We start from the raw sequence: 13977 nt of genomic DNA on the forward strand, positions 1-13977 counted from the left end.
ATACCGAACTGCTGACCGAGCCCCCCTTCCCATGCGATGTTTCCGCTGTAAGTCAGCGTTGTGTTTCTGCTCCCGACATACAAACGGCTACTCCACCCACAGCACAGAGCCCGCACACAAAGGCTTCTCCAGAAGATCACTAGATGGAGCCAATTCTAAGTACAAAAGCAAGTAAAGCTCCCTTCTCAATGGCTGCGCTGGGCTGCAGTGCTCCTGCCTCAGAAACACAACAGCTGAGATCTCTGTGTCTCCTCCAAGGCTGAGGACGAAACACCTGAACATGCAGGTTAACTACAGCTTGCGGGAGGCAGCACCCACTTCCTACTCTCTAGGCTAGATAGCTCTGTTCACATCCATTGTGCTGCTGCACCACCAATACAAGGTTTTAAATCCCTCTGAACTGAGACAGGAAGGAGCACCGCCATGCAGGCATCCCCCTGCAACCCTGAGCCAGGACTACGCCTTTGAACGATCTTTTGACTGTTGTGCTTGCATAGGGCAGGTGAGGACTGAAATTCCTCTGCCAGCTCCTCACCTCTCCTGTGAATTTACCCATATCCAGATGAAGCATGAGCTGAAGTCAGCCTCAGGCTGAGACGCAAACTGGTGGGGGGGGGGGGGGGGGGGCATGCTTGATGACATTCCCATCCCACTGGACAGCTCTTAGAGGGCCCTCAGCACCTCTCTTTGTACAGCTCGGTACTGGCAGTAGTCCTTGTTACAGCACTGCCCCTGATGTAGTAAAGAACAGAGATGGAAGCATGCAGAAGGCTAAACAGCAGCTAAAGGAAACAGCAGGAGCCAAAGGCTGAGTAAGGAGCTGAACTTAGGCTTCCTGCTCTCAGGCTCGTGTCTGGCCTGTGAGAGCATCCTCTGACACTTACCCTTGCCATCACCTTCCCCTCTGTTCCCACCCCATCCACTTTGGTTCTGAACAGCACAATGACTACTATTTCTAAATATTCAATCTACTTCAGTGGAGGTCACAGGCACTCCACTCTCACACTCTCTCTGCTCCCTGCTACGTGAAGAGGTGGCACCCCATGGCAGGGAAAGAACAATCACGCTTCTGTTATAAAGCATTTGGAGAGGCTCAACAAGGCTATAAGCAACTGAAATTCTTCCCCTTGGGTTACCCAGCTCTAACTTGACAATGACCTATGAACGCAGGACAAACTGGTGGGGGTGGTCGAACCTTTCCCAGGAGTCTGAAATCCAAATCCACAGGGGATTCCCGGATGACCAAGGCATGAAAGCGCCGTGCGCAGTGTGACAACCTCCCTTGCTTACCGGAGGGGGGGCTCAGACCCTGCTCTCAGCCCCACAGCCACCACCTCCCTCAGCACCCAACTGCGCAAACGTTCCCATGACCCAGGGAGGCGCTGCGGGTGCGGGAGGATGCTGCCACGCGGGGAGGGTGCTGAAACAGGCAGAACAAAATGACAATGAGCCCAGAAACAGCACAAACGCGTTAACCCGCATGGGAGGGGTAAAAACAAACGCGTGTGAGCAAGGGGACTGCGGGGAGCTCGGCGTGCCGACGGCCGCTCACACACAGCGGATGCCCAAGCCGGGACCCGCCGCACCCCACGGCACTCCACCCCGGCGCTCCCGCGCATGCGGTGGGCGGGAGGCGCGGCGCCGCCCATTGGCGGGCGGGGAAGACAGCGGCGGCGCTCATTGGCGGGCGGGCGGCGGCGGCGGCGCTCATTGGCGGACGGGCGGCGGCGGCGGCGCCCATTGGCAGAGCCCGCCGCGGCGGCCCCGCGTTCCTGGAAAGTTCTTGGAAACGGATCAAAGGCGTTTCCGCGAACACGCGCGGCGGCGCCGGTCCCGCTCCCGGTCCGGGTCCGGGTCCCGCACGGCCGCAGCCCGCCCTGCCCTGCTCTGCCCCACCGCGGCCGTTACGGACACCGCTATTTATACCCTCTGCTTCCCCTCCCTCCGCTTCCCGCGTGGCTGACACCGGCAGCGTGATGTGAACACAATGCGATTCCAGGAACCCCTCGCTTCCTGGAACAGATTAAAAGGGGCACACAAAAGATTAGCCAGGAGGCTCCTTCTCTTTTTCTCCCCGCCGAGCCTCTCCACTGGGGCAGACAGGGCCAACGCAGGGCGCTGCGCTCCCGCTCTCCTCCCCCTGCACCCTTATTTATTGCTACCTATTTATTGCTATTTCAGAGCGCTCTGGATGCTTTTTTCTCCCGGATTGCTCTGAAGGAAGATTAGTTCCGCTTTACACACATGTAATTTCCCTTTTCTCTGGGTATTTTTTTAAACTTTTTTTTGTTGTTGTCTTTCTGTGGAAAGCAGAACAAGAACACTTCATTTTCTGAAGCACAGAGCGAGAGGGAACGCATCTTCCCGGCTGAAGTTGCTGAACGCGCTGTGAAGCCTCTCTCGGACAGCCCGATTCGCTTTCGGCTTGGCTTTTTCTGTGTCTTCAGTGGAAGGCGTTTGCTGGGGCTCTCCAGCCTTCTCTGACTGTGAGCCCCTAACCAGAGGCTGGGACTAGCTTGCTCCGGCAAGGAAGCAAAGAAAAAGGAGACAAAAAGAAGAGGAGAAAGCATTTCCCACCACCTTGAAGACTTAATGCTTTTCCCTTGGTCCAGGAGTGACATGATCCTCTGTGTTCAGGGGTAAGAGACTCTGCAACCTTCTTTTAAATGATGTGGTTTGACAATTGTAATTAGTGAGATTCCCAGGGATAGTTTTTCGGCTCGTGTGAGTTGCCATGTGTGATTGTAATGGAACAGTAATGGCTTACACTAGCTCAGTGCTGAGTTCTGTGTGTCCTGTGTATCAACTCTTTACATTCCACGGCTGAAATCATGGGACCATGAAGTATTCCTGCGCTCTGCTGCCAAGCTACATGGTTTTCAAAGTCGGGGGGGGGGAGTAAAAATCAGGAAAACCTTGGAGTGTGTTGTTCAGCGGCGTGTGTAATACCAGTGGGGACACCAACCCAGGACTGTAGGGCTTCTCTCATGTCCCGGCAGCAGCAAACTGCTTACAGGGAAAAACTTCCCCACAATTCAGATGGTTTTGCCGATTTCTAAGTCAGTATTTGTGTTTAACTCATTAATTTCATTTTCCAATTGCTTTTATGGGTGAAGATTAAATGTAGGTACATACATAGAGACCTACCCATGCATGAAAGGTGTGGGGGGGCACATGTATGGTTACACCACTTTTAGTCAGTAGAACAGGTAACGACCACGTCCCTTCTCCGGTATCAGTGTGCTGGCACTCCAGTGTCTCTGTGACCAGCTAAAGTCATCAACATGTGTTAATACTTGACCTGCGGGGATCACTCAGCATTTTTACACACACTGTGTTATTTGGAAGGTGTCAGCATTTGTTTCAGCCGGAGCTGTAGCGTCAGCATTGCCTATGCGGGTTTTCCGCAGAGGCAACGCATTTGCCTTGTGTGCTTTAAATGACTAAAGCATGGGAATTTTTCTGCTATTTCCCCCCAAATCTGTTCCACAGATAGGCAGAGCTCATGCTTACCAACACTTTCCTACTACTCAAGTGGGACTGTTTTCACCCGCATCTGCAGTCTGCTACTGCAGTTCCCATAGCCCTATAGGCAAAGGGAATTCATGTTTCAGCTTGGGCTTTGTGAAACCCTTATGTGAAGCTTTTCTCCAGGGTTAACATTCCAGAGCTACTGTTTCCCTTCACTCACTAAGAACTTGTTATGTAGCCCAACACGTAGATGGTTGCCTCTTAATATCTATTTTAATGACCACTTATTGCTCAGTTTTCACTATCCTATAGGATTTCATATAGCCTGGCTCCATGCTCTCTCTCTCCTATCCAGACCGAGCTCCCTTGGGAGTCTTGGGATGTGGCTGATGGAAGGGAGAGCAGCTCAATACACTTTTTCTTGTACTATTTGTACTGTGTTACAAAGTTTAGCTTATCAGCAAAGGGACTGCAAAGCTAACACTAAATGCTATCAGACATACCTGATTCTCTTAAACTTTCTTGGCTTTCCATGGCCTGTAGAAACCCTAATTGCCAAAGCACAAGGCAGTTCATTTGCTGTTTCTCTGCAGATTCCACACAGGCTACCAGCTACACGTGCTGTATTTTGTACATTTGTTTTCTTCTGCATGGCAGTTGTTGTACCAACACTTTGCTCAGTCCTGATCCTCCACATCTCCCCTCTACTTTCTTTCATACAGGCGCTCCTTATTTTCAAGTACTTACTGTGCCCCTGAAAGGGCTGACTTTTCATGCCAGTACCTTTTTCAACATGTCCTTATCCCAGAAAACTCTTCTTAACCCTCTTGCAAATGTATCTCTGTTAAAACTTGCAGTCTGCTGTTACTCACTGATCCCTCTACTCTCCCTTTCTTGTGCTCGGAGCTGCTCTGTTTGGTCACAGCAGCAGCTCCTCTGTCTTCAACCCACACACAAAGTTGTTTAAGACGCTGTTGCCTCCCGGTCTATGAGAATTTCCAATCCCCCCTCCCTGTTCCACTACACGGGGTCTGGGCTCCTTCAGCTTCAAGTGGCAGAACGAGGGAGCACAGTGGGAAACCTCATCTCAAGCACACAGGCTCTGCTTCGGAGATCCACAGTGGCTCTATTAAACAAACCTACTGACAAATTCACACAGCTGATGTCTTTCGGAGGACTCAGCTGTGAGCCGGTTCAGCCCTTGAAATGAACACCTTTCCAGAGGGAATCAGGCGTATGTTTCCCTGCGTAACTTTGCTGTCTCTTCCTTCCCAGGCTCTTAGCCAATTCCTAATGCCCTCTCAAAAGCAGGTGTATATAAAACGTAGTTCCATGCTAGGAAAACAAGAAAAGTTTTCTTCCTGTTCAAAACCAAAGAGGAAAATAAGTACAGAGAGGTTTGGAATTTGGACTGCAGTGTCCAAGCTCTGGGGAGCTAATGGGCAGTGAGCAGTGCAAGACTGATTTTACTTAACATTGATCACTGTCCTTTTCAGCTCAGTGAACAGTTGGCATCAGAACACACCTGATGGAGAACGCTCTGCCAGCAGACCCTCTTTGCACAGCACGAACTGTTCTATCAGGTTCAGTACAGGGAAGGATCTGGTTTATAGACCTCTACTGCTCAAAATGGGGGGAAGCGGAGAATCTCAGGAATCTCCTCCCTCCAGGAAGGCAAGCAGCCAGACACTTGCAAAGACCATGACATTAAGATGGAGATAACCAAATACCTTTGAGAATGCAGGCCTCAACACCTACAAATGTAACTCAGGTGGGACTTAAAAGAGAGCTCAGAGGTTTCCCAACAGCAATATCCAGGTAGAAAAGTCTCTTCAGAACTACGGTTCTGTGAAAGGCACTGAAAGAACAGTCCATGCGATCAAGGGTGCCTGGAGAAGGGCCAGCAATCAAATCACTTTTATTAGCTTTGGCTTCCTACCCATTAAGAGATACTAAGCAATGAACATCAAATACTATGAACGTCAAGTAGATATCCTGGTTCTGAAACGTGATTTGACATAGGGAAAAAAGAATGTTCTTTTCTAAATACTAGTGGGATTTTGCTGTGTACTGCAATAGCCATACACAGGACGGTGGAGTGTGCACATCAGTTGACAACACATTTATGTATGTACCTCAAGTGTCACTCTTCACATAAAGCACAGAGAAGGAGAAAGATGAGAAGGGAAGTGCTTAAGGGAAGTCTCCTTCCACTTCTCACTGATACGGGAGGACGAGGCTGCTGCCTTTGCAATCACCATCAGCTCCAGTGGTGCTGTGATGGTCTCACATTGAGGACTCTGATTCTCTCTGAAAACTCACCCATCTTATGTTAAGTGTCTGAAAGAATGTCTCAAGCAAGTGAGTGCATGTGGGTGACACAACACAGGCATGCAGCAGTACAGGGCACACAGAGGCAAACAGCCTAGGAGAAAAGACAAACTAATAGTTTTGTTCAGGAGCTTGCCTGGGGGTGAAGACTTCCCTGGCCCCCAGCATCTGCCCTCACCCTGGAGCTCTGCTTTCCTTTAGGAATCCTGCTGCTGCAGAGAAGGAGCACCTATGGCCCATGAGAGCTCCAGGTTTTATGAAACTGCACTTAGATGCTGGATGGCTACACTGCCACTCTCTCTAGGCCACAGAGGGATTAATATTCATAGCAGCCCAGTCATGGCAGCACCTCTTCCCTCTGTAATCCTGCAGGGATTACAGTTGCACTGAGATCTGCCATGCAGTTGAACACTAGGGATTGTGTGGTGAACAGGCTTAGCTAAAACAAGAACTCCCATTATTCTACTACAAGATCAGCTCCCCCTGATTTCTAACAGACACATTTAGGATCAGGTCACCCCGAGCAGGAATCGGGTAGAACAAACCTGAAGCTATTCTCCTTCTAATTATATTACAGTAGATGACTAACAAACCCAGTGGCACAAAGAGAAATGTTCCAGCATTGTCGTGGTGCAAGTGAAGCTGTAATGATGCTGTGAACTTTACTGCCTCTGAAACTACACACTAAAAGGCAACATCTAAAATTACCAGGTTTAAAATCAACCTAAACTGCAAGATAGATCACCTTTTACAAGGCAGAAGAGGCCAACTCTTTCTCCCTGTTTCTAAAGGCTCATCTTTAGCTGTGTAATTTTCTCCCCCTTTCCTCTCTGTTTGAAACATTCTCATATTGAGGACCTGCTTAACATAACATGTATGCAGCATGCACTGAACAGACACTGCAACCTCTTTCAAGGCAAGGAAACATAGCAGAGTATGCTCTTCCTTTCAGACCTCATCCTTTGCTGGCGGAGGAAAAGATCAGGAGACTCTCACTCAGGGGCCTTGTGGTGGAACTGTCAGAGCCCATCATGCAGCCTCTCCCAGTTATGGCCTTCCAGGAGGAGTCTGCACCTGCCTTTGCAGCCCCAGTTCCAGAGAGCAACCCACCTCAGATCCGAGACCCTGAAGAAGACCTTCTCTGTATTGCAAAAACTTTCTCCTATCTTCGAGAGTCTGGTAAGGTTCAGCTCACAAAGTCATGGCTGCAGGGCGCCAACTCTGCAGTCTGAGCTCCAGCAACAATCTCGTGATCCCACTTCAGATAGGAACCTGGCTCTGTTACAGCCATGGCTGGCTTGTGGATGCAGCAAGTGTATTTTCAGTCTCTGCAAACTTGTATCCTGAAGTAATTATCACTATAAGCAAAAGCTTTGTCCTTTATAACTGAGTCAAGATGGAGAATTGCAAAAAAAGTCTCTCTTTCTCTGCAAACTGCAATAGCTGCAAGAGTAGTCATCCTCATCCCCAGCCCCAGCATGGCAATGACAAGCATAGGTATGAAACCCTTAGAACGAAGGGTTCTAAGAACCCTAAGAACTAAGAGATGGTCGATTTCTGAAGGTCTTACTGAAACTGGGCTTGGTTGCTTACCAGGTTCTGAGCTCAGTTGGCTTTGAGGCTTCCCTAAGTATAGTGCCAGTCCTTTAATACATTCTTTGCCTAACGAGTTCTTTCTCGGATGCTTTTCCAGGTTGGTACTGGGGATCTATCACTGCCAGTGAGGCTAAGCAGCATCTCCAAAAGATGCCTGAGGGCACCTTCCTGGTACGGGACAGCACCCACCCCAGCTACCTGTTCACACTCTCTGTCAAGACAAACCGAGGTCCCACAAACGTGCGCATCGAATACACTGACAGCAAGTTCCGGCTAGACTCCAACTACTTGTCCAAACCTCGCATCCTGGCCTTCCCAGATGTGGTCAGTCTTATCCAGCACTATGTCATGTCCTGCACAACAGAAAGCAAGAACGAGGCTCCTTACCCGCCTCCGTCTCCTCTACCTCCCCTGCAGAAAGAGATGGCAGCAGCTGCAGTGCACTTGAAACTCATCCGGCCGCTCGGCCGCAAAGACAACATCCCCAGTCTCCAGCACCTCTGCCGGCTGCGGATTAACAAGGCTACAGCCGACGTGGACCAGCTCCCTCTGCCCCGGCGGATGGGGGACTATTTGAAGCAATACCCTTTCCAACTCTGAAGCATGGCCGTTACATCTCAGGCATGACAGACAGGGACAGAAATAAGAGAACTTTGTGTCTTTGTCCCGCTGAAGCACGACATCAGGTGGGCACAGTAAAGACCTGATTATCAGCAGAGACTGCATCAATCTTTCCTCTCCCTTTCTTTCTGTATCCATTCCAGCGCCAGGGAGGAGTTGGTTGTTTCAGTGAACAATGGGACACAAATCCGAGCTCTGAACCTCAGGCCGTGCCGACAGTGGCTGTGAGAAAGTGCTGTAGGCATGGTCACACTACTTGAATTTCAGAGCTGCTGTGACACCGGCAATGTTAACATTGTTATTTTCACTATTTATTTCCATGGCAGTTTCTCTCCTCGTAGTATTTTAAAAGCACCTTTTACTTTATTATTTTTTGTTTCTTTTTCTTTTGTGGAATTACAGATAGAAGAAAGTCCCCCAGCCAAATGACAGCCAGAAATCTGTGGGAATTTGGATTCGCATTCAAATAGTACCTGTTTGAACCTGTCCCTGTAACAGGTCACAGGAGTCCATTCAAGTTCCCCCAGACTTCTGGGGTATGTGGGACTCAGACCCACCTCTGCAGAGGTAAAGAGTACTTTTTATTTCCCCTTCCTTAGCTCCAAGGGACTGGGTATCATAACCTCAAAGCACACTGGTAGCTCCCAGAGATGCATTCTGCATCATAGGTTGTGGACAAGAGACTTTGCCAAGGAAGCCCTTCTTCCTTGACAGCTCTTAGCAGAGATTCTCAATACTGAGCTTGAGCCAGGGAGCACTCATCCCATTTTTTTTTGCCTTCCATCTTCTCTGTGTCCATGACAAAACATTTAGACACAAGTAATCAGACCCCCAACTTTCTTATTTGCAGGCTGGTTTCAGAGCACTCTGCATGTGGCCTGTGTTTTGGAAGTGCTGTTTCCTGCCATTACCCTTGCCTCGCAAGCAAGTGGGGGGGTTCAGAGACAGCTCTGCTGAGCTGCACCAGTGACACACACAGAGCTTCAGGATATTTATTTATTTATTTGGGGGGGGTTCCAAGTTAGAAGCACCTCAGCAGAAAGAGCTGTCCTTCCCCTCTGCTAACACAACGCCAGACTGCAGTTGCTCCGCCTCTGCCAGCATTATGCAGGAAGCACGCAGCTTCAATCAGAGCAAGGCTCTAGCACACACTGGAAATCACAGTTCAGCGTTGCTGTTTGCCTAGGTCCAGACCTCTCCTCTCCCTTTCTCTGACCTGCATGTTGGATATCCTTCACTGGATTCTTTGCTTTGGGTTTACTTCTCACACCCCTGCAAACGAAGCACAATGGCTTTCCCTTGCTCTTTGGGGGGTAGGAGGGACAAACAGCAGATGGGGTCTGCCCCAAACTAAGCATAGACAGGAGCTGCCCCCTCCTGTTAACTTGCTTGATCCCATCGCCTTCCCAGCCTGTAGGAGCCAGTCCACACCATCAAGTGAGAGCACAGAAGGGAACAGAAAAGGTCTGTAGCAATTATTTTTCAGCTTCTTTTGCCTCTAAGACCCTGTAACTTGACCATGCTTGAACCAATGGGACTGTCTCTCTGAGGCTCTCTGTAAATTAGAATAGACAAACCCCAGCTACACCTGAGGGCTGGAAGAGGAGGTGGAAAAGGATGGGATAGTGACCCAGGAGACAAGCTCAAAAAACGGGTGAGTTTTTTTCATCCTATCTTAAAGCTGCCCAAAGGGACAAGATGGCCTGATGTGCTCAGTCACTGTCCTTGGTTTTTTTCACCACATTTATGTAAGTTTGTGCTCTTGCAAGCTTTGGTTTTGATACTTTGATGATTGACAGCGTGCATGTGTGAGATTTGCTTTTTATTACATCCTTCCCCCTTACCCCATATGGCAGTAACCGTGGGAAGGTACCAAATGAGAATGAAAACTTAGGAGACAACAAGAAAGTGTTTTGGTTTGGTTTCTTAATGATATAAACCATAAACCACTGAAAAGGCTTCCTTTTATCCTAACACCTCTGTCTGCCTGAGGACACTGGGAACAAGGGAACCACAGCTCTTGAAGGAGCAGCAGTGATCTCAGGAAGCCCACATGGCTCAGCCACAGGCTTGTATCTACAGCAATCAGTTTGAGAAAGGGCGAGTTGTTCAGCTCTGAGACTTGCCTCCTATTCAATCTGTTCTCTGTTGGGGTAAGGAGGAAATTGAGCTTGCAGGTTTGACCACACTGCCCCAGGAGAGCCCAGCTAGAATGGGAGAAGCATGTGAAGAGAATGACTGCCTGTTCCACCCCCAGCAGGACGATGCAGAGGCTGAGCTGAAGGCTGTAAGCTCACATGGGCAGGGACCATCTCTGTTGTATGTTTGTTCCGCATCTAGCACAATAGGGTTCTCTAGGTGCTACTGCAATACCAAGAATAAACAATACAGTTACTCCAAAACCTCAGTTTCTTCTATCTTGAGACAGTTTGTTAAAAATCATTGGATTTGGATTTTAAATAAACGTTTTAAAGATATTTTGAAGCCACTCAATGTAAAAGTCTTGGTAACGTCCAAATGGACGGATTCATTTCCTACTCACAGGAATCCTGCCCAGAAAGACTGGGCAAACTCTTGACCATTTTTTTTGTGTGTTTCAACAAGACACAAAAACCTTTAACAAAAAGAAAAGCCCCTCAGGTACTGGGGGAGTTAACACCAGCATCATCATCAGCGTGGGCCTGGTTTCTGCCACACACAGATGAGCAGCGGCAGACCACAAGTCCCAAGTTAGTATGGGTTGAAGGAACATTCTTTAATGGTGGAGCAAAACACAGCAATGGTTTTGGCCTTGCTTCTGTGTGCCACAGAAAACCACTACAATCTAGGGGAAAAGAGACGGAACGTGACTGGAAGTTTGGCAACTTGTTCAGAGCAGGCTTCAAGTTGGCCCTACAACTCTGCTCATGGTTGAAAATCGAGGCCATAAGGGGCAGACCATACCTTGGGTGGCAGACACAGCATCAGCTTTTCCTCATGTGCTGCTGCTGGGCCTCAGTCTCCTCATATATGCAGTCCGGCCCAGCACCCCTTCCCTTCCTCATCACCTCCTGCACCAGACACACAGCTGGGGAAACCACTGGGAGCTGGATCTGCCCTATGGTATCAGAGACCACCTCATCCCTCCCACCTCTGTAAAACACAGGGAATACCCTGAGACAACCCTGCTCCTGGCCCATGACTCCACTGGGCCCCCTTTGCACTCACTTCCCAGGAGAGATCCTCCTGCCACAGTGCCCCCATCCTGCCCAACGCAAATCATGGCACGCTCTAAACCACTGGAAACACCAAAATAAGCTCACAAAACCAAAACATTTCCACTACTTCCTCTCTGTCATTCTCCCTTTCTGAATCCCCTGGCTTCAAAGTTCAAAAACCTGCTTTAAGGTGTTCCTAAAGCATGTGCTGTCCTTCCTATGCCAATCACGGGGCAGGCATTCAGTAGTGAACATTGTTTCCACAACCTCATCAAAGTGAGCTTATGGGTAATTTCCATTGCACACCAACCAGGACATGTTGGCAATGGAATAATCTGCTCAAGTTTCAGTTGTTAAACAAAAACAGTCACATCCCTCTTGGGTTCAGGGGAAACGCGGGAAGCAAGCTAGACAGGGTACAAACAAAACACAATAGAGTCAGTGCAAAAACGAAGACAAAAGGAAGGAAAAGCTGCATCCATCTTTGAAGGGGAACTTCGAAAACCCTGGAAAATACTGCAAAGAAAGATGCAGCATTTCTGATGCATTATTAAGTGATTTCTTAATGTAGTTGGGCTAAACTCTCCCCCCAGCTACACACATGAAACCCTGCTGCTCCTCTCTACAGGCTGAAGGCAGAATCAATTGGCATGAGTCAAGCCAACACATAACTGCAGTCACACGCGGCTTTACTGCATCGCTGTTATCTTAACGACTCCCACTCCTGCATCTTCAGCACATTTTGTTAAAGCAAACAGGCTCATGTTCTGCAAGCTCCCACGCTAAACCTCCGTGCAGGCTCAGCTGATTCTTACAGTAGAGTTCCATATCTCCGGAAGCAGGAGCATGCGGGGAGTTGTAGACTGACCTTTATCATCACTGAAGGAGAGCTGCCACACCTCTCCCCGTGACACCTGCATAGTCTGCTGAGCCCATGCATATGATTTGGTTGGATTCTCTCCTGCTTTGCAGTTTCTGACTACAGACAGACATTTGGACGTGGAGCCCCCCCCCGAGAGCGGATGAAAATCAGACTGACAGGATTGGGAATAGGAATCCCAGTCCATGACTGAAACCATGCTGCCATGGCTCACCGCCACAGCACAAATACCCTGCAGCTTGTCAGGCACATATGGTAGCATTTTCTGTCTTAAATACTCAGCTTTCTGAAACGGCAACACAGGCAAGGGAAAAATAACCCGTTTATGTGCACATGTTCCTATCCTCTCCAACTTCCTGAAATCTTACTCCTTTCCCCACATCCTCTCAAGTTAATAACTTCCCTTAGCCGAAGCCAGATGAACCAGCAAGAAGTGAAGTGAATCAGCAGAGTGTATTTAATTCTCTTACGACAGACATGGTCAGGTGTTGTTGCCAGCTATCTACCTGCTCCATGGCATTTGTAGTCCAAACCCCATTGTCAGTTTAGCATGCTACCTAAGGAATTAAGAAAATGAAAATCAGAATTAACTGGACACTGCATGCATGGTTCTTCTGCTCTGCTGGACCTCACGTTCAAATCTGTAACAAGTTATCACGGTCCCTTCCTGCCTCTCCCTGCTGACTGCTGAAGCACTTGCAATCCTCATGGAAATGCACTGTCCTCTTCCCCACCCATGAACTCAGCAGCAGTCCCAAGGTGTGGAGCCCATGGTGAAGCAATATCCAGTAAAGAGGTGCCAGAGCAACTTGGGATGACAAGTAACATCTTCCAACTCAGTTGCTACAGCACTGTCAACAACATTCATATCTCATTCAGTGAACCCCAACTATCATTCACAGGAGAAAATGAAAGCTAAACCCACCAGACTAGGCAGCTCTACATGAAACAAACCAGCCCAAGGTAAAAATAAGATATTATTTAAAGAGATCTGCCTTATCCTTGGGCAGAAACATTCATCCTTTTGCCTTTTTCTGTTCACAGCAACGTACCACTGAATTTGAAAGAGGGAGTACAAGGGAAGCCAGTCCTGCCAGTATTGCCTAACAGCGCAATAGCAAAGAGAGGGCTTTGCAGTTGCTAAGCGCGTTGGTAACACGTTCAGACTCCGACTCATTCCTTTTGAGACGTGCCTATTTTCTGCCCACACCCAGGGCTGCCTATTTCTGGTTTTTACAATCACGGGTGCCGGCGTGCCAGGGAATGTGCACACAGGGAGGCACGGCTTTATCTGGAGGCTAACGCTGCCTCGTGTGAACCCCACTGCCATGTTTCACTTCTGCTTCCTGAGAAACACAAGCAGCCCGTGGCTTCTGCTACACCCTACCCAAACAAGTAACACAAGTGGCCCTTGGGAGCAGGCATAATGCTGCAACATCAATCAGGCAGCAATCACCACCTTCGCTATACATCAAAAACCAGGTTTCAAGAACAGTGACAAAGTGAGGCTAGGAATAAAATGAGAGTCTTTTCCATATTCACGTCACATAGACTGATGAGTGCCCACAAACATTCTCTTCCAAATTTTAGCGAGAACTAAGTTGTTTTGGTTTTGTTTTTTCACCTTAAGAAGGATTACTTTGTTCGGAGGAAAAGGCTACTGGTAGGCAGGAGGTAGGCCAGATGGAAGAGAGACTGTTTTAACAGCTTCGCTGTTAGCTTGGGCATTAACCTTCGAAAAGAAACTATGAAAAGTAAGTAAAATATAATTGGGATTTTACATAATAACAATCTTAACATGATAATGTAGAGGGCTTTTTAGATTGGGAAAGGGGAGGGAATGCGACAAATCTTCATAAATTTAGCTAATATTCACTAAAG

General features: G+C 48.5%; 2 protein-coding genes across 4 annotated transcripts in view; one reads left to right on the plus strand and one right to left on the minus strand.

Moving 5' to 3' along the window:
* Positions 1–13977, minus strand: part of MAPKAPK3 (MAPK activated protein kinase 3) — a 113294-nt gene that overhangs the window by 55470 nt on the left and 43847 nt on the right. The gene's annotated exons all lie outside the window — the stretch shown is intronic.
* Positions 2448–9927, plus strand: CISH (cytokine inducible SH2 containing protein). The gene is made up of 3 exons (XM_057407698.1): positions 2448–2639; positions 6755–6981; positions 7496–9927. The coding sequence occupies exons 1-3, from the start codon at positions 2593–2595 to the stop codon at positions 7996–7998; spliced, it is 777 nt and encodes a 258-aa protein (XP_057263681.1). The 5' UTR covers positions 2448–2592; the 3' UTR covers positions 7999–9927.

This window comes from Pezoporus wallicus, unplaced genomic scaffold (genome assembly GCF_028554395.1).
Source record: "Pezoporus wallicus isolate ANWC-B61680 ecotype Strahan unplaced genomic scaffold, APGP_CSIRO_Pwel_v1 contig_3568, whole genome shotgun sequence".
NCBI lineage: Eukaryota > Metazoa > Chordata > Aves > Psittaciformes > Psittacidae > Pezoporus > Pezoporus wallicus.